Source organism: Chenopodium quinoa, unplaced genomic scaffold (assembly GCF_001683475.1).
Source record: "Chenopodium quinoa cultivar QQ74 unplaced genomic scaffold, ASM168347v1, whole genome shotgun sequence".
Taxonomy (NCBI): Eukaryota; Viridiplantae; Streptophyta; class Magnoliopsida; order Caryophyllales; family Amaranthaceae; genus Chenopodium; species Chenopodium quinoa.
In genome coordinates this window covers 206,755-230,304 of record NW_018743593.1, presented here as the reverse complement: position 1 = coordinate 230,304, position 23,550 = coordinate 206,755, and the positions used below count along the sequence as shown (strand labels likewise).

Genomic DNA, 23,550 nt, shown 5'->3' with positions numbered 1-23,550 from the left:
GCAAACAACAATGCATTGAAAGACAATAAAGGTGTAAAGTTCGATTATTATGCCCACATATTGTGTTCACGTAGTATATGTAGTATTGCATGTCATATTGATTCTTGCATTAAATGGTAAAGGTAAAATATCAGCTACCGTTGGTAGTTACCGGCCAAGTTTGTATTTAAAACAGTTATTGTACCATCAAATTATCAATTAGTGAACTATTGATGAACTTTATTCTCCCCTAAAATTTACAGTGATGTAGCTTAGTCGTTTTCAGAAACTCTATGTACTTGGTTGCTTTATATTTTTGCCTCTTAAACCTACTTTATAACACAACATACTTACCAAAACTATGTGTCATCTATTCCATAACTTTTTAAAAATAAATAGCTATAAACATACAACTAGCATAACAATTATCAGTTACCACCTCAGCTAACATTTATTCATATGACAACCTCATTTTGAGGAGGGATCCAGCTTGAAATATCATTGACTGTAATCTTTAAATGGGCCCCACACAAGACCAATAATGCATGAGTGACATGTGTTAAGATATAAACTCCTCCATAATCAACCTCTCCTAAACTTATTTTATTTTCTCTAAACACTTCCCTTTAATCCCAAAGAAAAAAAAAATTCAAAACAAAAAAAAAAAGTCTCTTTTTTCTCTCCACCCCTCAACTCTCTCTCTCTTGTGGCAAGGTTTGGAAGATACATAACCATCATCAATTCTTCATCATATATTATATGATTTTTATATCATATAATAACGTTGGTTGTTGAATAAAAGGAGGTACGTTCAATCTAATACAAAAACATTTGCCTAAACTTTTTCCTTCTCAAAAGAAAAAAAAAAACAAAAAAAAAAAACAAAAAAAAAAACTTAATAATATCGGTAAACTTCACAAAACAAAGGTGGGGGGTTTTTGACAAAAACCCTCTTCACTATGAGTAAGCAAAACAAAATAAAAAAAAACCGACATCATCAAATCTCAATCTGGGTTTTTCTCAGTTTATTCTGAAGTTCAAGTAAATTAGAAGAAAAACAAATTAATAAGAAAAAAATATAAATTTAATTAAAAAAACGTTCCTTTTTGTGAACCCCATCTGTTTATTTTCGTTGTAAATTTGGGGTTTTTCTTTCTTTCTCAGATCCTCCACAGAATCTTGCTGTAGTTCTTAGTAAAGGGTTTTTCTATTTTTCTTTTATTTTTTTGGGGTTTTTGTATTTTCTTCTTGTTTTAATCATTTTTTGTTGTCTATTATTTTTTGTAATTTTTTTTTTGATTTTTTGCCGCATGCTAGGAATTTATCCATTTTTCTATTTTTTTTTTTTATTTTGATTTTTCTTTTTGATGTTATAGGTAATGGTTTCAATCTGGAATTTGTTTGAGTTTGTAGAAAGCGTTCTTGTTTGAGCAGGGGCTTTGAAATTTATGTCAAAGTCGTAGTTTTTTCCTTTAAAAATTGTTTTTCAGTGTTTTTATTTTAATTTTAATTTTGATTTTTTATCGGGGTGTTCTTGATACTAGAGTTGTGGAGGGGGTTTGAGAAATGGTGGGTAATGGTGGCTCAAATGTGGAAGAAGGCAGGAAAAAGGGATTAGATACAACAGTTGGAGCATTAGTTTGGGTTCAAAGGCGAAATGGGTGCTGGTGGCCGGGTCAGATTATGGGTCTGGATGAGTTGCCGGAGAACGGTTCGGGTTCGGGTTCGCCAAGATCCGGGACACCCATCAGGCTATTGGGTCGAGATGACTCAAGTGTGTGAGTCCCCTCATTTACATTTTACTTTTTTTTTTTTTGTTATATTTGTTTTGAATGTTTAGCCTGTTTTTCCAGCACTGTAATTATTAGTTTGTTGATTTTCCAATGTTTAGTTTGTGTTGCTCCATTGTGGATTTGTGGTCATAGGTTTGAATGCAAGCATTTGTTGTATATGTTCTTTGCCGCTTGTTGTTGAAATGTGTACGTTTGTCTTACATTTTGGGATTGTTTGATGTTTCTTGAAGCTGTTTTGCATGGAAAGCCTGAAAGAAGTGACCTTACTGTTGGCCATAGATTAATCTTTCTTTACTATGTCCTTTTGTGCATTGAGCTTTAAAGTTTATGTTGGCTCTAGAAAATTCGCTAGACCGCTCAAGGGAAAAAGACAGAACAGCATTAAAAACGCTGAGATCAATGACCAAATTGTGGGTTAGGGTTAGCTTATCGTAGATATCATGTTTCATCATGGATACTGTGGTTGAACTATTTTAATTGTATAATCGTTGAAAGTGCACAGGGTAGTTCAGATAATACATCATAACGTGGCCTGTATTGAAGCTATTATTATCTTTATTTCTATTAGTTTGTCTATTGGTTTTTCCCCTTTACCGAAGATAATAGACATAGCATTTTGTAGGTGGAACCCATTAGGCATTGTGAGGGAAAGAATAGGGATGGATAATGATTGTTTTTACAAATATTTTATGTGTTAAAGTAGCATGTTTCTTACTCTTATAATACATTGTGACTCTTTGACATTGAGGCGTAGTGAAGATTTTTGGTGCGAAGTTCTACTTTAAGGTTTTGAAGTCTTTTCTACTGGTGATTCTTTAACTGAAAGTCTAATGAATATACCAAAATGCTGTGTGTTTTGTATCGTATAGCAACCACAATGGGGTCTTAGTCTTATGCATTGATTAAGAGTGAAAGGATAATGGGTGCTAGATAAACCTTTCTTTTTGCCATTGACTTTTATTCTGTGCAAGTATTTATCCTTCTTATTGAGTTTTGTGGAGTCCAGCCATTTCATATTTGATGGTCTATGTATGGCCACAAGGCCAACGACTGAACTTTCTGTGAATTTTTTTTTTATAGGGATATCAAAACCTATGCACTTAACTTTAGTAGTTCAGTAGCAAATACACGTTGATTTCCCTTTGTTACCGATCCCAGCAAGATTCTCACTGCCTGGTTCTTTTTTTTATTTTCCTTTTTCAGTCCCTGTAGTAAATGATGATTTGTCAGAGCATTTATCTCTTGAGAATTATGTGTTAACCTCCTTTATGCCGGTAATGAAACTTAACATAATAGGTTACTTGACTTCTAAAGGTATTTAGCTGTGTGTTTACTGCTCGACTTTCAAAAACTAATCATAGTTTTTGTTGCAAGTTTGAATATGTTGGATTAATCTAATGGACTAAGTTATTTAGACATGGGCATGAACGTCGGGACATTGGGCAAGATGGTGCGGGGACAGGGCATATGTTTGTAAATTTTTTATAGAAGACTTATTGCATGAGCTCTAATGTTTACACATGCATACATATACATCACGCTAACTTGATTTTTTATTCTTGTTAAAAACTTTTCTCAAGCCCATTTCTGAAGTCATCCCACATACTCTTCTTTTCAACTTATTTTTTATTTCCTACCATGTGTGGTTCATGATAATCATGGGCGGATACAATTAACACCAAGACTATGGCACTTGCATACACTAGGTGCTGAAATAAAATCAAGTTGAAGGGAAATTTGAGTAAATAAGTGAGTGCAGCATGCTGGTAAATTACTGTCTTAAGAGTGATTGCTAGTTCTTTGTAATCTTGAGTTCTAATCTAGTTGACGCATTTTATTTATTCCCTATTTATTTATGATATTGTTAGTCAATCTTTTCCAACCATTTCTATTTCGTTCTTCAACGTGTTTCTACGCCTATGTCTGCTCTTCCTGTTTTTTGTAAATTTATTTATTTTTATTAAGAATAAATATGGACAATTGTTGTTTTCCCATTAAATTATTTAATGAGGGAAAAAAGACGTAATGCAATTTTATAAGGAAGTAGCTATGGTTAATTAATATATATGGAGTATAGAATAATGAAATCGGGTTTGGATTATTGTTTATGGAGATATAATTGTGCATATCCTGAAATTAAATTCTGGATACGCCACTGATGATAATTGAAGATTTGAAGTGTTTGGCTGAGCATTGAAGTGTCTGGTCTCTTAATGTAGGAAGAAACGAAGATAGATAAAAATGATTAAAGCCCCTCAATGAATCTAATTACAAGTAATGGAACAAAACAGGGGACAGATTGGTTTCTTCACATCATAAAGGGTAGAGTCAAGGTCTTTTAATAACTGCAATGCTGGATAGATAATAGAAAAGAAAGGCGGTTGGGAGAGAAGAGAGAGAGAGAGGGGGGGGGGTTACAAATGACATGGACATGGTGCAAACAATATTATTTGGTGATGGTTAGATTCTATGTTCTGAAGGGCTTTAGGTTACTTGAATGACACATTGTTCTCGCTGAGCCTTATTTAAGGCTATGTAGTAATGTATTAGAGGATTAAGGGAGAAAGCTGATCAATGTGGTATGGTTGCTCATTTATTTGGTAATATATCACTCTGTTGTGGGAATAAGACCTCAATGTAACTCTTTGGCATCAGCTTGCAGGAATCTTTTTTTTTTTTTTTAATTTTATTATTGCAAACTTGCAGATTTTGGAATTTGGATTACAGATGCTATCTTGTGTTTCTTTCTCTGGAAAGTTTCTGTTGGGTACTAGGGTCTTTAATTATTTTTTTTTTTAAATTAAGTTTGGGTTGCCCGAATAGCAGAATCTTGTAATGTATTTGCTCTAGATGAATGTATGGTCTTTTGTGTTGGCTAGCAGCTATCTTTAGGTTGTTTAGGCTTTTATCATTTATTGGACTTCTGTGCTGTTTCTATGAAGATTGTTTTCCTTGCGTGTTTCAAACTAAATTTTTTAGGACACCGATCTTTGAGCCTTCCGGATCGAATTTTTAAGTGAGTTTTATGTCTTCTGTTTTTTTTCAGGGAATGGTATGATCTTGAGACAGCTAAAGGGGTCAAGGCATTTCGTTGTGGAGAATATGACACCTGCATTGAGAAAGCAAAGGTCTCTGCGCCTAAGTTTTTAAAGAGATCATTGAAATATCCTCGAAGAGAAATTGCTATTTTTTACGCTCTTGAAATTGAAAAATCCAGCCTATTAAAAATTGATTCAAACCATGATCGTAGTCCAGACAATGAAGCACCGGTCAATTGCGAAAATGGCTCTGCATCCAGGTCTCATGCTAACAAAGGAAGTGAATGTTCTTCTGAAGAAACAAGTTCAGAGGAAACAATTGCATGTGAAGAGAATTCAAATTCTACGCAGGAGTTGTCTCACTCTGGTATATCATATGAGACTAATGGGTCCACCTGCCTGCAGGGGCAGCAACATAAAAGAAAGAGGAGGAAGACCCCAAATGATTCAGAAGATGATGGTCATGAAGGGTTTAAGCGTATGAAAGGACTCAATGACCTGGGTGTAGGCTCAGAGCGAAAAATTCGAGTGTTGGCGTTGTCTAATCCGGGTCAATCAAGTAGTGTATCACTACATAATACTCGTTCTGCTAATTGTACAGCAGTAGGAACTCTAACAAATGGAGGTGCTGTGCCAACTTTTAAGAAAAAGAGATCACAAGTGGTACATATTCATGAGTTATTGAAAAGGAAAAATCGTCGGCGGCCATTAACTAAGGTTTTGGAGAATACAACAATGGTTCCTGTTCGAATAATTTGTGATGAGTTTGCAAATCCTTTTGAGAGATCTGATGCTATATCACCTTTTTATGATAGTAAAGATGGTATCAAGGATACTGATCTGTTGAACGAGCACCTTCCTGAGGTTGATTCTCCAGACACACTTTTTGATGCCCCATTTATTGATGAAGAAGTACCCCAATCTGGTATGTCTGCAGTCTGTCTATATCTACAATTACATTATACTATTAATGTTCAACATGTCAGTTATTGCTGGTTTACAATTTTCCCCTGAATTAGAATTCATTCTTTTTATGCCCAACTCCCAATCAATGTTCTGTTGCTTTCTATTGTTCTGGCCAAGCATGCTGTTAATTGATTTGGTGTGCAAACTTGAAATATATGTTTAGAACTAGTCAGCCTTATAGGATATTCGGTGTGTTGCTTCTTTGGATGCTTTTCTATCACTCATTAATGTTCATCTATAAGTATGTTTGCTGAGATTAATGAAGTATTTTGTGGTTATCTTTATCAGGTATCTCTCCAGTCTGGCGACCCTCTTCCCCCTTGAAACCTCGTGTTAGTGCTTTCAAAGGGATATGCAGTCGCAATTTAACTGTTCAAACCTCGTCTTTAGAGCATGAGGCAGCCGATGAACATGGTGCTTCCAAATGGCAGTCAAAAGGAAAGAGGAAGGCAAGATTTTTGTGCAAAAACGACGAAATGAGTTCCCAAAAGAAGTCGGATGCTTATGGCATGGGTCTTGAGGCTCCGGTCCACTTCCCCCCAAGTTCAAATGGCTTTATGAATGGGCTCACAGGTCTGAGGAAACACATTTCTGTGTCTGGTCCTTCCGATAGATCATTCTCGTATCGTCAACGCCGATTCTTTCCGTCCAGCTGGGAGTCACCTGGTGGTTTATCACTGTTCGAGGTTGAAGTAACAGTGGAAGCTACCAGGCCTCAGACACAACATGTTCCATATATCTCCCTTATGAGCAAATTGAGCTGTAAACCTATCACAGGTCATCCAGTTGCAGTTGAAGCCTTGGAAGATGGGTTTTGTGATCTTCAGACCTCAAATTACCCTGCAAGTGGAAGCTGTGAGTTGGACGATGAAGATACAGAAATGGATTATGTAGTTGAGGCACAAGTGCGTAAACCTAAGCACATCAAACTCCGATCCCATAGCTCTCGTCGTAAACGCAAGGGTAAATCTTCCAAGTCCAAGTCAAAAAAGAGGTATGGCTCTTCATCAAAGAAGACAAGGAGGCTGTCTTCGCTAACTAGTCCTTTAAAGCTAAACCTAGGGAAAAGGAAGCCGATGGTTCAGAGTTCCAAGGGTCCAACACTTGCTTGTGTTCCCTTGAAGATAGTTTTCAGTAGGATTCATGAGGCATTGAATGGGTCATCGCGATCAGCTCACCGTGCTGTGACATTGAACGGCACATAACAGTAAACCCCCCAGGTTCGATTTACAGTAGGCTGGGGTGAAAAGATTTTACCTTTTTCATTTTTAGATTTATTTCTTCTTTTTTTTTTTCCTTAGAAATTGTAGGATCTTTGGGATAGTCTAATTTCTGCTTTAGCAGTCCAAAGTGTTACAAATATAATTTCTGAACTTACAGCTCTGTCTTCTCTTTAGTTTTCCATATCTTCCTTTTTCAGGAATCCTTTATTACTGGCTTAAAACCCTATGTTTGTCGAAAAATTGTAATTATTCTGAGGGTTTACCTGTATATTTGCCAATCTGGTGTCTTCTATTAGGTGTGACTAGCAGATTATGTGGTGTTGGCTGCTATCTTTACTGTGGTTATCCTTTCAATTTAGGACAACTTTACTTGGAAAGTGCCTTTTTGTTTATGGTAACAGTTATAGATATGGATGTTCAAAGTTTTACATTGGTAAGTGCAAAAAGAAAGTTCAATGTTAACATCATTATAAAAAGGAAAATTTGCAAATTGCAGCTATTTAAAATTCGTATTTTGCAAATTGCAGCTATTCAAAAAAAAAATTGCAAATTGCAGCCCAAAAGTTCATATAAATTGTAAATTGCAGCTTGATTTAACTTTTTCATCGGTTTACAAGTTGAAAAATCTTTGTTAAGGTTTTAGGGGCCATTAGGGTTTCGAATTGAGCTCGGAATTAGCAAAAAAAAATGCAAGTATCTCGTTTTGCGTAACAAAATGTATCAATTTGTGGAAAACTGTAAATATGAGATACTTACGTTATTTTTTTGTTAATTCCGAGCTCAATTTGTTCCCCTAAGATCTAAAATGACCCCTAAAACCTTAACCGAACATTTTTGAACATGTAAACCGATGAAAAATTTGAATCGGGCTGCAATTTACAATTTATACGAACTTTTGGGCTGCAATTTGCAAAAGAAATTTTAAATGGCTGCAATTTGCAAAATACGAACTTTAAATGGTTGCAATTTGCAAATTTTTCCTTATGAAAAGGAAAATTTGATGTAATTAATCCAACCTTTGTCTGATTTATTTTGGGAAATTCCCATTGATACACTCCAGGTTTTGACTTTTCCCAGCGGTACCACATTTTTTTTTTACTTCCTAATGATACACCCAAGTTTATGACTTACTAACTCACGTGATTAAGTCTGTTAATCAGACGTTAATAAGTTAGTAAATCTAGGTTAAAATATAATTTGGTAAAAAAAAAGAAAAAAGACTAATTTACCCCCTTTTAAACCCTTCCCTCCAACGATCAAAACCCTCTTCCCCTTCCATTTATGTCGATTTGACATAAACCAAACTCACTTTCAAATTTCATCTCTCTCTCCTATGCTCTTGATAGGCTTATCGCGTACCTAACAAAAATAACCTAACTATTCCTTCTAACTGTGTAGTAGGGCAAGTAAGGATCGAATCCCAAGAGACTATGGTTCATTCAATTAATCAGACTCAATTAATCACTAAGCACGTCACCAATCAATAATAGATGATAATAATCAACTAATATATTAAATAACACAATTAACTAGAGGAAATATTAATCAATAAACTAAAGCATCCAAGATCAAGCATTACCACGATTATGATTGATAAACTAATAAATCTACCCCCAATATATAAATCAATTGACAAGAAGAAAAGCAATCCCTAATAATAATACCAAAGGTCTCTTCCAAGTTATCAATGGCTTCCCAAATTAACTATCAAGCCTACTTCCGTGGAATCAAGCGAATAAGGGACATTAAACACCATGCCTAGATTCCTAATTATTCAATCATCTACTTCCGTGATGATCTTCAAACCCTTAATTGGAATAACCTAATCCCGTTAATACCCAACTTCCGTTGCAATAAGAACAAAGGGATGATAACAATACTAATTATTCCTAATCTAGTATTGGCATAAACACAATCAATTAAGCATGTCAATTGGGATTATTATTGGGGAATTTAAAGTTTTAATTCATGCATCAATCATAATTGGGCTACCCTAGATCTTGGAATAGAAAATCTACTCACACATATTGAAAGAAACAATAACAATCATGAATATGGAAAACATAATTGAAAAGCAATTATAATTGAAAGAGAATGAAGTAGAAGTGAATACCAAGGATTCTTCAATTGAAAGGAATTAAATTGTTGAAAAACAATGCTCAAATCTAATGGAAAGAATTAAAATTGCTTCAAAGTAATAAACTAGAACTCTAGAGAGAGAAAGAGGAATAATGGAAAACTTAAAACTTCTTTCTAATGAAGATTACAAGGGGTATTTATACCCTTAATGACCTAAAAATAAGAAAATAATAATACGGAGTGTCGCATAACTGTGCCCGGTCCAACCGGGCAAGCACCTCCCGATCGGGCGGTGAGAGTACGGAGTTGCTTTCCTTCGTAGCACTTCTTCCACCACGTGCCCGGTCCAACCGGGCTGACCTTGCCCGATCGGGCGCGTGGGGCGGTCTTCATAAATTGCTTTCTACCTTCGAAAAATACCAAAAATCATCTAACTCCTATGTGCCCGGTCCAACCGGGCGGACCATGCCCGATCGGGCACGTAGAGGCTGCAGCAAATAGTTTGTATTTAACTCATCTTAAATCAGTCATAACTTCATATCCGGAGCTCTGTTTGAGGCTTGTAATATATCGTTGGAAAGGTCTTCAAGTCTACTTTCCAATGCAATTTGAATCACTCCATTATCATTTGTATATCAAAAGTTATGAGCATAATAGTGAACAGGTGTCATATTTGTCAAGTATTTCATCAACGTTTTGCTTCATTTTCACTCAAGTTCGTCTCGAACACATGATTTGATATTCTTAAGCAATATGTTTTCATACTCCATGATTATTATACTCAATATTAGCCAACCATACTCCATTTGCATATAAATCACCTGAAATTCATCAAAACACACAAACGAAGAGTAGTAGAGCACAACTTAAGCAAATAATGCAAATATGCACCAAAGATCTCTAATTTTGTAATAAAATGAGCTTAGATACCCACCTAAAACATGTGCAAAATAGGACTTATCAGCTCTCTGTTGAATTCACAAAGGGTTTGCAAGGGAAAATTTGCTAATTTCGTTGGTCTACAAAGCCATTAGAGGGAAATCTTGCATAATTCAGGTACTTTAGCACTACTACTGTTCATTTATGCATGATTTGGTGCATTTGTTTGATGTTCTATTTTTCTATGCGATTTTAGGTTTAATTCATGATTTTAATGATGTATATTTGTGCGATTTTAGGGTTCTTTCATGTATGTTAGGTGAGGGCTTATGTTTGTTCAATTATTGGTTTAGAATATGGAATTAAACTGAATGAAATGCCATGATCATGTTTGATTGATTGTTGGATAATTGAATTGGAATTAATTTGCATGTTGTAAGTGTGTGCATTGTTTACCTTATTTTGCAGAATGGGTGATGTTGTGATAAGGTTTCATTACTGGGATAAACATGTTGATATTGATGTTGAATTAGATAGATGTAATTTGATGGACTTGATTATGGATTTTGAGGACACTGCTGCATTAGACACTGAGTATCCTTTAATCAACCCTACCTTTGGTTATGGTCACAATGAAAAGAATCACCCTTTACTAGATGATGCTGATTTTTTAAAGATGATTCATACCCTAGGTGATTGTGAGATGCATCACATTTGGGTTGGGTTTGCCAAGAAACCAAGTGCCTTGAATAGAATGATCAACAAGTTAAGGAACAAATCCAAATCTACACAACCAATTGTTGCACCTTCCCAAACTGTACTACCCCATAATGATGAACCTTCCCAAACTGTACCACCAACTGATCCACCCCCTCAGAATGAAACACTCCAAACAGATCAACCCACTCAAAATGAAACAACCCAAACAGAACCATTCCAATTTGACCCTTCCTGTAGTCATTGTTCGAAGTGCGCCTACGTAAAAGCATGTGTGAATATGCTTGGAACTCATAGGAAGTGGGAATTGATATATACGATAAGGGACAAGGAAAGTAGGGAGCCGCCAACAAGTTTTTAAGGAACTTGTAAACCGTTCACGGATCATAAAAGGCAACCACGATAAAGGGACAACGAAGGCAACAACGATTGACCCGTGAAGGTTACACCCCATTCATAATCCATGAGATTACTAACTCCATATAGTTCGGAACCACGAAAGGAGGATCAGGGATGATGGTACGAAGTGAGTCATGGAGTCACATTCGCCCGTATTGGCCTCTACTCGATTCTTATAGTGAAATATGATTCCTGCGATCTCAAAGGCATACAAACAAAATATTCAATTTGCTCCAAACTATTATTAGGCTAAATTGGTTGAATATTAATGCAACATATAATTCTAAAATATTTGTGATCACTTGAATTAAGCAACAAGATTAAAAGGAACCTAAATCGGTTGTCCAAATTATCTTATTAGTCATGATTTTCAATTACATATTCCCTATAAACATGCAATATGGTGATCATAAAAAATAATAGAATAAACATTAATATAGGAAGCAATTTAACAATAATATCATTAGTCAAATCAAATATAAAATAACCCTAATCATGATACTAGAAATAAGAAAATAAAATAAGGGTAATTAAATTAATTAATTACTTACATTCCGCGCGTTCCTTTAAATTGCTACATCATGAATAAATTGTTAGTAACTTTAATTAAAATATAAATCTAATTAAAATAATTAAATAAATATAGATTTTATTTGGTTCAAACCCTCAGTTAATTCTACCTTTTTAAAGTATGGACTCCTTGGAGTGTTTAGGGGAAGAATGGTGTAATTAGGAATATAGGTTTAAGGCTTAGAATATGAGAGAGAGAGAGAAGAAGAATGATTTTTGGTGTCAAAGAGAGAAAGAGAGAAGGATTTGATCATCAAGCTTGTGATGATTGGAAAAGGGGAGATATGATCTATATTTATAGAGAAAAAAGAAGGTCGAAGAATCAAGAAAAGATAAGAATTCGAATCGTATAAAACTCTTGCGATAGACAGCAGTTTTTGCGGTTTTTGTTTTTATCATATCTTTTGATCCAGAGATTGGAATAAGATGAATAAAATATCATTGGAAAGATCTTGAAGTCTACTTTCTAACCCAATTTGAATCAGATTAAAATATTTTATAGAATAAAAGATATGAACGAAATAGTGAGACGGTGTCAGTTTTGGATAGAGTTTGACATTTTATTCATATCATTTCCGTTATAGCTCGGAATTGATATTATAATATATCATTGGAAAGATAATTTCAAGGGATATGCAAACATATGAAATTTGGATAAAAAAATATGAGGCAAGAAAATAATATCTGTCTATCTTTGAACGTATTTCAATTCGAATAAAATTAGGACTTTAAAAAAAAGGAGTTTTATTCAATTTCAAACTCTTTAATCTTATCTTTTCAAAAAGGAATAATTAAGATATTTTAGAAACTTATAGAAGTTTTTAATTTATCCTAATTGGTTTAGGAATGGGATTAAATAATTTGGACCCTCCACATGATCATTGGGTCGTAGGTAAGGTGGGCTTAGGTTCGGTTTGGGCTCAGTTTAATATTTTGGCCATAACTTATTCGTTATAACTTGGATTTGGGCTTATAATATATCGTTGGAAAGCTCTTTTAAATCCCCATCCAACTATTAAATCATTGGACTCAGATTATGGACAAAAATAAAATGGATTAAACGTTTTATAAAAAGGACACGAAATGAATGATTTTAAAGGATACGAAATGAATTATTTTGGGTTTTAGGCACGAAAAGAGGAAAATAAGTTATGGTTTGGGGAAATGGGCTAGAAATTGGGTTGGTTTTATGAAATAAAAATATGGATTTAAGCACTTCAAGAATAAATACTCAACCCGACCAATAATGGCGGTGAAAGGTTGTTCATCATCGAGTTTGGTTTTAGGGAGGCATTTTTAGGTGTCTACACTTCCCAAATTGATAAACAACCTTCTATTGATGAGATAATCCTAAATAATGAGTCCTCTCCACCTAGGTATAATGAGGGTTATGATTCACCCCAAGAAGAAACAAATAATCCTCAATCTGCTTCTGAGTATACCAAGGGTAGAATAGAGTTTGAGAAATCTATGGATAGGATACAAAAGTCTAATAAGGTTAAGGCTACAAAGAATAAAAAGAGTAGTACCACCGAAACAACCCCAATGCAACCACCATCTCCTAGGATGATTTTTACTGACAAAGCTCACTTTAAGGACACTTTGAAGGATTTTGTTGTTCAAGAAAGATTTGCCATCAATGTAGAGTATGCTGACAACAAAAGGTACAGTGTAGTTTGCCAATCTGAATGCTGTGATTGGAGATTGCATGCCAGTAGACTGTCAGATGGCAGAACTTGGGCAATCAAGAAAATATGGCCTAATGTACACACTTGCAGGGGCTTAGAGACTTACAACCCCATATGCAATGTAAAATGGGCATCACAAAAAGTCATGGAAGACATCAGGGCTAACCCAGACATTCTTGGGAAAGCACTTAATGAACTTCTTTTTCAGAGATATGGCATCTACATGAGGTAGTCAACCTTGTAAAGGTTAAAGAGCTATGTAATTGAGCAGTTGTTTGGAGGACATGATGAGTCATATGGACTGCTGCCACAATATGCTAAGATGTGCATAGAAACAAACCTAGAGTCAAAAGCTTTTTGTGCATTGAATGAAACTGAGTCTATCCCTAAACAACTGCAATTTACAAGCATCTTTATCTCCTTCACTGGACAATGGAAAGGTCTGTTTAGAGGTGTTAGGCCTTTAATTGGTGTAGATGGGACCCATCTCAAAGGTAACTATGGGGGGGTATTGCTCTCTGCTGTGGGAATAGATGGAAATAATGAGATCTTCCCCATTGCATATGTTGTAGTTGGCCAAGAAGACAAGCAATCATGGACATACTTCTTTTGGCATTTGTTGAACATTGTGAAAGACTCATCAAGGGAGCATTGGACCATTATTTCTGATAGGCAAAAGGCAAGTACTTTCCTCTTTGTGTTTCAATTTTTTGATTGTTTTGCTATGATATGAGTCTATCCCTAAACATGCTTATTGTGTACACATTGTATCAGGGAGTTGAACTTGCATTAGAACAAGTCTGGCCTAAAGCTGATAGGAGGTTTTACTGTAGGCATCTCAGTAGAAACTTCAAGAAACTTTTTCCAGGCCCTATGATGTATGTTCTCTTTTGGAGATCTTGCAATGCATTTTCAGTTTTCACATTTAGGAAAGCTATGGAAAAGTTGCAGAAAGTAGGAGGTGATGATGTCATGTCTTGGTTTGCAGACTTGGGAGAGCAATCTAAATGGAGTAAGCATGCATTTGACCCAAATGTTTGCAATGACTCCAATACCTCTAATTTTGTAGAGAGCTTCAACTCTACACTTGGGGTGAATAGGTGTAGGCCTATTTTGACTTTGCTAGAAGGTATTAATTGTTCACATGCTATGATATCATTGTTATTTCAAACTGGTTTGGTAAGATATCTAATTATGATAATGAATGCAGGAATAAGAAGGGTTTGTATGGTGAGAATTGCAACAAGGATGGAGAATGCAAGGTCTTGGAAAGATGAAGACATTACTCCTAAAATTGTGAAGCTAGTGAAAGAAATAGGTAAAAATACCTCAAAATGTAGAGCTTTCAAGTCTAGTCCAGGAGAATATGAAATTCATGAAGGAAGATCATAGTTTCCTCTGAGCTTAAACAAGAAGATTTGTTCCTGTGGGGCATGTAACTGACAGGTGTGCCATGTAGGCATGCCATTAGGGCCTGCATTGATGCAAAGCTTGACCCACATGACTTTGTCAGTTCCTGGTATTTTGTGAAGACTTATAGGCAAGCTTATAGTGTCTGCATTAACCCAATTCCTGACACACAACAATGGCCTGCAGATGAGTCAGGTACAATCATCATGCCTCCTAAGATGAAGAGGGGAATTGAAAGACCAAGTAGGAATAGAAAGAGGGAGAAAGGTGAAGAGCAACCTGGTGATATACGTGTTTTATACAATGGTTTTCCCCGGTTTGATTGCATGATTTTACATGGTTTTGAGCTCTACGGAGCTATTTCTTGCTAACAATCTCTTCTTTAGTGTATTCGATTGTTTTAGTAAGCTTTTCAGGAATATGAAGCGTTTCTAGGCAATTGGACGTGTTTTTAGTAGATTCGGAAGAGTTGATAGCCAAGAACTGAAATTTATGTGGAATGCCCGATCGGGCAGGCTTCGCCCGGTCAGACCGGGCGATGAAGAAATCAAGTTATGAGATGCAATTTTGGAAACGTGTTACGCGCGCCCGACCGGGCGAGGTTCGCCCGGTCAGACCGGGCAAAGAAGGAAAACTGTCGTATTTTACGCAGCCTTCCTCCGCCCGATCGGGCGAGGTCCGCCCGGTCAGACCGGGCAAAGCTCAAGAACGCGTATTTTCTTATTTTTTCCGAAATATTATCTTTTGGGGGTATAAATACCCTTTTGTAATTAACTTTTAGACAGTTAGTTTTTCATTAGTTTTCTCCTTAAGCCCTAGAAAACTCTCAAGAACCCTAGTTTTATTTTCTTAAGCAATTTCAATCTTTAATCCTAGTTTTATTAATTGTTCCTCAAGAATTCAAGATCATCAATTGAAGTATTTGGTATTTCTTACTTTCCATCTCTTTTATTTATTTTATAGTTCTTTAATTATGTGTTCTCTATTAGATCTTGATTTTGATTTTATTATGATGTGTGAGTAGTTTCCTTAATCCGAGATCTTGCTAAGCCCGATTATGATTGATGTATAAAGTAGATCTTTAAATTCCCCAATAATAATCCCAATTGACATGCTTAATTGATTGTGTTTATGCCAATACTAGATTAGGGATAATTAGTATTGTTATCATCCCTTTGTTCTTATTGCAACGGAAGTTGGGTATTAACGGGATTAGGTTATTTCAATTAAGGGTTTGAAGATCATCACGGAAGTAGATGATTGAATAATTAGGAATCTAGGCATGGTGTTTAATGTCCCTTATTCGCTTGATTCCACGGAAGTAGGCTTGATAGTTAATTTGGGAAGCCATTGATAACTCGGAAGAGACCTTTGGTATTATTATTAGGGATTGCTTTTCTTCTTGTCAATTGATTTATATATTGGGGGTAGATTTATTAGTTTATCAATCATAATCGTGGTGATGCTTGATCTTGGATGCTTTAGTTTATTGATTAATATTTCCTCTAGTTAATTGTGTTATTTAATAAATTAGTTGATTATTATCATCCATTATTGATTGGTCACGTGCTTAGTGATTAATTGAGTCTGATTAATTGAATGAACCATAGTCTCTTGGGATTCGATCCTTACTTGCCCTACTACACAGTTAGAAGGAATAGTTAGGTTATTTTTGTTAGGTACGCGATAAGCCTATCAAATTTTGGCGCCGTTGCCGGGGACTAACGGTTTTCATCTAATTATTTGTGATTCGTTTTTTTTGCTAAGCTTTTGGTTTGTTGCTTTGGCTATTATTAACTTCTTTTTATCTTATGAGTTGATGATATACATGCCTTGGAGATGGATGATTTATTGTCACGTCTTGCATCTGGCCATTGTTCTTGTTATTATCTTTATCATGAAAACCCTGATTGCCCTTATAGTGAGTATTTTGTTCGAGCTCCGGATGATTTTAGAATCTTTCCATTCGTATATGATTATTCTGAAAAACAGTTTGTTCTAAATGAAATTTATTGGAGGATTCATGATGAATATTATCATAATTTGTATAATACGTCGGAGGAAGAATCATTTGTTGAAAAACCGATGGTTAAAGAGTCATTGGTTATAGAATCAGTGGTTGAGGTATCATTGGTTCCAATAGAAGAAGAATCATTAGTTGTAGAACCATTGGTTGAAAAGTCATTGGTTGTAGAACCAATGGTTGAAAATTCTTTTTCCTTTGGTAATGAACTTATTCGTGAGCGTAAAATAATAGAGTCGTTATTGGGTGATGATACAGAACAAGACTACCTCCATGTTCGTTCTATTAATTCTAAATTTTTAGCGGAGGAAGCAGAAGGTTGTGGTGTATCTTCATCTTTTTCTTTTGATTTTTCTTTTTACCTTGAGTTTTCTTTGTGTGCTCCTAATCTTTTCTATGTAAGGATTACTGTGCTTGCAATTGAGCCCTATATAGTGCTTAATGAAATGTTTGCAGGAGCGTATGATAAGTTACTCAAGGCGTTAAGTTCTTCTGATGGAAGGAGAATGGTCAAGCTTAAGACCTTGATAAACTAGCGCTTTACGGGAGGCAACCCGTATTTCATTATTTTTATTTTAGTCTTTTCTAATTTTTGTGTTTTCGTTTGTTTTATTTTAGAGAGGTAAGGAGAGGATATTTTATTCTTGTGGGAGTTTCTATATGTGTAGGTTTTGATCTAGAAAGGTTTCGATTTTAAAGGAGAAGAAAGCTGGATTGTACTCGGGTTCGCTCGGGCAGAGCTCGCCCGATCGGGCGCGCGTACGGATCAGCAAAACTGCTCAAGTTCAACAGGCCGTAACTTTTACGTTTCTTATCGGATTTTTGCGTGTGACCTATCGTTGGAAAGCTCTTCAAGTCTACTTTCCAACACAATTAGAATCACTGCATTATAATTTATACAAAAAAAGTTATGATCAGAATAGTACGCATAACTCAATTTTTATATTTTTCCCACTAACACTTTGTTTCATTCTTGCCCAAATTTGTTCCAAAGAGATGCATTGAAATCCTCGAGGCTTTGGTGACATTGTTGTGGTGATGATGATAAGTAGTAGTCGCCTTGACTACTAGCTTCCCTTTAAGACAATGAGGACATTGTCTGATTTTGGCTTGGGGGAGATTTTTGGATTAAGGTATCTTTCTTTTCTCTCTCTTTTTGTTTTTTGACGTATTCAGTTTAGTTTTATTTCTTTCATAGTCTAGATTTTATTGCTTTCTAGGTTAGATTTTATTGCTTTGAAAAAGAAAAAAAACATACAAAAAATACGATCCAATGAATAATAAATCATGCTTCCCTGTGCCCCATTCATGAAAATTGTTTTAATTCTTGGTATATGATGACGAGTATTGTGGATAGGTTAGCCATGATTTGATGTTTGATTGCTTGGATGTCTTAACATGAGTCAATTTTGCCCAACTACTTGTGAATATAGTGCTTGACTAGTTGATTTGGTTAGGAATGTGTGTTAGTTCCTGGTATGTCAATGAAGTTGAGTATTGGTTTATAACTTTGAGTAACGTTTGCATGACTCATTAATATGCACATTGAGGAGGACGAAGGCATTTGTTCCTCTAGGTGGCCTTCAGACGATATTAGATACATTTGTTCCCTTCTTGCTACCCATGTTGTTGCTTGTGCCCTTTTATTGTTTATTTTGCCACATTACAAGCCTATTTAAGCCCCATTGGTTACTAGTCCCAAGCTTGGCTTGGGGGAGCTAATAGTGAGTGAGGTGAGGGAGTTGTAGTGTGCCTGGGTGGATTTGAGAAGTTTTTTATTTGTTCTTATTGTTGTGGATTGAAAAAAAATTGAAAATTTATTGTGCAAAGAAAAAAAAAAATTCCAATGTGAGATAAAAAAAAGAAAAAGAAAGAGCAAAGGAAAAAAAATTGTTTCAATGTTCAAGTGTTCTAATTGAAGGCTGCTCAAGGAAAAAAAAAGAGAGTTCAAAGTTTGTTTGTTTACTCAAGTTCTATAATTTTATATTTTGTATATATGAGTGAAATTTTAAGTGTTGGAAATTTTTAATATAATTGGGATGTTTGGTGAATTTTTGGTAGAGCTGAGTTGTGTTGGAGATGATTTGGTCATTAATTTGTTTTGACCTTGGTTTTATTTATTAGGATTTTGGCTCCCTTAAGCATAGCTTTACTCTTACATTTTCCCAAATATTTCCCACCTTTTACCCTAGCCTTACATTACAAGCTTTGAAGACCTTCTGACCTTTGTGCATAGAGTTGTGTGAATGTGAAATTAGTTGTTTTCCAATGCAAAGAATGATTTGATATATTTCGAGTCGACTGCTAGGTTGAGTGCTTGTTTTCTTAAAACACACGAGTGCGTGAGCTTGGGAGGGCATTGTTCACATTTAAAGGAGTTGGATGGAGAGCGACCGAGTATATCTTTTACTCGCCACATAAATGAGAGTTGAGTGTGTGAACACTAGTCTTGAATTCTATATGCTCTTGTGGTTTGCTCTATTTGACCATTGTCAGACAGGATGAGTAGTTAGATGGATTTGATTGGTTGACTTTGATGCATAACTGTCGAGTTTACCTTTAATCGTATTTATTGATTTGAGTTACTTTTGGGGTGAAGTATTGATTTATTTATTCATTGCTTTGCTTAGGGACAAGCAAAGGTTTAGCTTGGGGGAATTTGATATACGTGTTTTATACAATGGTTTTCCCCGGTTTGATTGCATGATTTTACATGGTTTTGAGCTCTACGGAGCTATTTCTTGCTAACAATCTCTTCTTTAGTGTATTCGATTGTTTTAGTAAGCTTTTCAGGAATATGAAGCGTTTCTAGGCAATTGGACGTGTTTTTAGTAGATTCGGAAGAGTTGATAGCCAAGAACTGAAATTTATGTGGAATGCCCGATCGGGCAGGCTTCGCCCGGTCAGACCGGGCGATGAAGAAATCAAGTTATGAGATGCAATTTTGGAAACGTGTTACGCGCGCCCGACCGGGCGAGGTTCGCCCGGTCAGACCGGGCAAAGAAGGAAAACTGTCGTATTTTACGCAGCCTTCCTCCGCCCGATCGGGCGAGGTCCGCCCGGTCAGACCGGGCAAAGCTCAAGAACGCGTATTTTCTTATTTTTCCGAAATATTATCTTTTGGGGGTATAAATACCCTTTTGTAATTAACTTTTAGACAGTTAGTTTTTCATTAGTTTTCTCCTTAAGCCCTAGAAAACTCTCAAGAACCCTAGTTTTATTTTCTTAAGCAATTTCAATCTTTAATCCTAGTTTTATTAATTGTTCCTCAAGAATTCAAGATCATCAATTGAAGTATTTGGTATTTCTTACTTTCCATCTCTTTTATTTATTTTATAGTTCTTTAATTATGTGTTCTCTATTAGATCTTGATTTTGATTTTATTATGATGTGTGAGTAGTTTCCTTAATCCGGGATCTTGCTAAGCCCGATTATGATTGATGTATAAAGTAGATCTTTAAATTCCCCAATAATAATCCCAATTGACATGCTTAATTGATTGTGTTTATGCCAATACTAGATTAGGGATAATTAGTATTGTTATCATCCCTTTGTTCTTATTGCAACGGAAGTTGGGTATTAACGGGATTAGGTTATTTCAATTAAGGGTTTGAAGATCATCACGGAAGTAGATGATTGAATAATTAGGAATCTAGGCATGGTGTTTAATGTCCCTTATTCGCTTGATTCCACGGAAGTAGGCTTGATAGTTAATTTGGGAAGCCATTGATAACTCGGAAGAGACCTTTGGTATTATTATTAGGGATTGCTTTTCTTCTTGTCAATTGATTTATATATTGGGGGTAGATTTATTAGTTTATCAATCATAATCGTGGTGATGCTTGATCTTGGATGCTTTAGTTTATTGATTAATATTTCCTCTAGTTAATTGTGTTATTTAATAAATTAGTTGATTATTATCATCCATTATTGATTGGTCACGTGCTTAGTGATTAATTGAGTCTGATTAATTGAATGAACCATAGTCTCTTGGGATTCGATCCTTACTTGCCCTACTACACAGTTAGAAGGAATAGTTAGGTTATTTTTGTTAGGTACGCGATAAGCCTATCACCTGGAAAAAGGTCCAAAACAGTCAAATGTAGCAAATGTGGTTGCTTTGGCCATAATAAGACAACTTGTAAGGGAGGCTTATCTGGGAAAGAACTGAAGTCAAATGAGCCTCTTGTCATAAAAAATCCTAGGGTCAAAGACCAAAGCAATGCAGCAAAGGCAGCTAAGGCAGCAAAGAAATCTGAAGAAGTTGGATCTCAGTCTGCAGCTTCATCAAACAACCAAAGGGAAAGAAGGGCAGACCCTCAACTGAGCAAGCAACAGTATTGACAGCTTCACAGTTGCCTAGCCAACCAGTGCCTATGTCTCAATGAAAATCAAATTCTCCAAGCTCCTAAGTCTTTTGTTCTGCAGTATAGTGGCATATGCATTTTGATAATTTGATAAAAAGTCAAAGCTTGTAGTTAACTCTGTTTTTTGGTCATTTGGGATGATTTTTGCTGTTGTTATTTGGTAATTTAGTAGACAACTTTACTATTGAAAGTTGGATTTTTGCAATGTTCCCAAATAACCTATATATATTTATGAATGTTGACAACTGATGCCATTTTGTCTATTTCAATTTGTCCCACATTTTAGTTACTTTGTCTATTTTAGTTGATCTCAATATTAAACATACACAGTCAATGATAAGTTTGCAGCAATGTCAGAAGAGAAGATAAGTTTGCAGCAAGGGAGCTTTAATGGAGATGAGATAAGTATGCAACAATGGAAGAGAACTTTAATGGAGAATAGAAGAGGGGAAAGTGGCTTTTTTTAGGGAGGGAATAGGGTTTGAGAAGTTGGAGGGAAATAACAGACAATTTAAGGGGGAAAATTTGGAGGGAATGGATTAAAAAAGGGGTATATTAGTCATTTCATCTTTTACTAAGCCTAAGATGTTAATTTATCAAGTTATTAACGTCTGATTAACAGACTTAGGTACGTGAATTATAAAGTCAAAAACCTTGGGTGTATCAGCAGGAAGTCAAAAAAACTGTGGTACCATTGAGAAAAGTCAAAACCTGGAGTGTATCAATGGGAATATCCCATTTATTTTTAATAATCTGACCGTTTGGTTATTCATGAATAATCCAAGCTTTACACCCTATTCGTTTTTATTAGGCCAAGATTACTGGTTACCTACACTTTAAGTAATTTTTTTTCTTGCTTTTCAATTTAACAAAATAAATAAAGGAAAAAAAAATCCTTCTTTCCTCCTCTCAGCCACCCACCCACCCTTTCCCCACAGGCCACAACCACCAATTCACTCTCTCTGCCCTAGTGCACTTCCCCTACCTTTCTACCTTCCTGCTCAGCCTCCCTGTCAACTCTGTAGCTCCGTGGGCTACAGTTTTGCTTGTTCGAATTGGTGGCTGCTAGTGGGCGCGATTCTGCTACGCGAGGGGTTGCGACTTGCGAGCAGGTGGTGCTAGTACTGGGAAGTAGAGGGCTCGTAGGTGAGTGGTGTTACGGGTTGGTGCGTGAGGGAGCAGCAGGGGCGGGGGGCGATTGGTGGCGGCTGCTTGCGATTGCTGTCGAAGGAGGATAGTAGCGTGTTGATAGGGGGTTTCAGGGTTTGCTAGTGATAGGAAAGATGGTGGCTGGTGGAGGTTTCAAGGGTGTGGGTTTTGGAGGGTGGGGTTTTTGGGGTGGGTATTGGCCGGTTTCGGGCGGGTTGTGGCCAGAAAGACAAGGTGGCTGAAAAGGGAGGTGAAGGGGAGGGTGGCTGGAAAGGGAGGTGGTGACTGGTGAGGGTCAAGGTGGCCGGATTTAACGGAGGAAGGGAGAAAATTGAAAAAAAAACATTTTAAGTACAAAAAAATTTAAAAATAAAAAACCATGTGATTAATTGACCTAATTATGTTTTTAGTTGATAATGTTGTAGTTCCTTGTTCATTATATCCGGTGTCTTAATTTACTTGCATATTAAACGAATTAAATATTTTTTAACATGATAAGAAAAAGATGTTTAACTAGTAAATTACATATGAAGAACATCATAGAGATTAACTATGGCTTAACTACCAACCTAAATAAGCCTAGTTGTAATAATCCTATGTATTTATTGTGATTACTTACCTAATCAGCTCTACAAAACCATCTTTATAATTCACATATAAAAGCTATCTTTATATTTTTCATCGTTTCTGAAATAATAACTCATACTTATGTAAAATATTAAGTTGGAGGTTCAATCCCTATGAAAAATTGATGGAAGAAAAATTTCTAGCACATTGAGAGAGAGAGAGAGAGAGAGAGAGAGAGAGAGAGAGAGAGAGAGAGAGAGAGAGTACATTTGTGAAGAGCCATCTTTTATCACATTTTTAGTTAAACTTTGTTATGACTATCAACCTAATTAGATATACGTCTCTAAATGCTATCTAATTAGCCGCACCCATCATAACTCATAAGTTTAAAAACCACATTGCAACTAATTACTAGGTTATTACGGGGTAGCTTACTAGTTACTACGGATTACTCATTTTAAGAAGTGCCAATTCTTTTTATTTAGATATTTATTTATTTATTAACGTTAGTTTAATAGCCAACGTGGCATTTCTTCGTGGCAAACAACACCTTTTTATTAACTGAATATTTGAAACTAAACAAACCAACAACAAAAAAGAATCTGTTTGTTTTGAGTTGTTTCTTCCCTCCATCTTCATGCTGCTTCTTCTTTCTCTCTCTAACTTTCCCTCTCTAAAATTTGCATCATAATTTGTGGCTTTT

The 23,550-nt window shown here is 35.7% G+C and overlaps 2 protein-coding genes across 2 annotated transcripts; both read left to right on the top strand.

Moving 5' to 3' along the window:
• Positions 1–277: 277 nt before the first annotated feature.
• Positions 278–7,294, top strand: LOC110682746 (uncharacterized protein At1g51745-like). The gene is made up of 3 exons (XM_021859069.1): positions 278–1,757; positions 4,819–5,735; positions 6,065–7,294. The coding sequence occupies exons 1-3, from the start codon at positions 1,546–1,548 to the stop codon at positions 6,979–6,981; spliced, it is 2,046 nt and encodes a 681-aa protein (XP_021714761.1). The 5' UTR covers positions 278–1,545; the 3' UTR covers positions 6,982–7,294.
• A 6,359-nt stretch (positions 7,295–13,653) lies between these two features.
• Positions 13,654–21,108, top strand: LOC110682820. The gene is made up of 6 exons (XM_021859165.1): positions 13,654–14,010; positions 14,106–14,460; positions 14,542–14,649; positions 14,778–15,047; positions 17,383–17,386; positions 20,820–21,108. Exons 1-6 carry the CDS (start codon positions 13,654–13,656, stop codon positions 21,106–21,108), a joined length of 1,383 nt encoding a protein of 460 aa, XP_021714857.1.
• Positions 21,109–23,550: the final 2,442 nt, after the last annotated feature.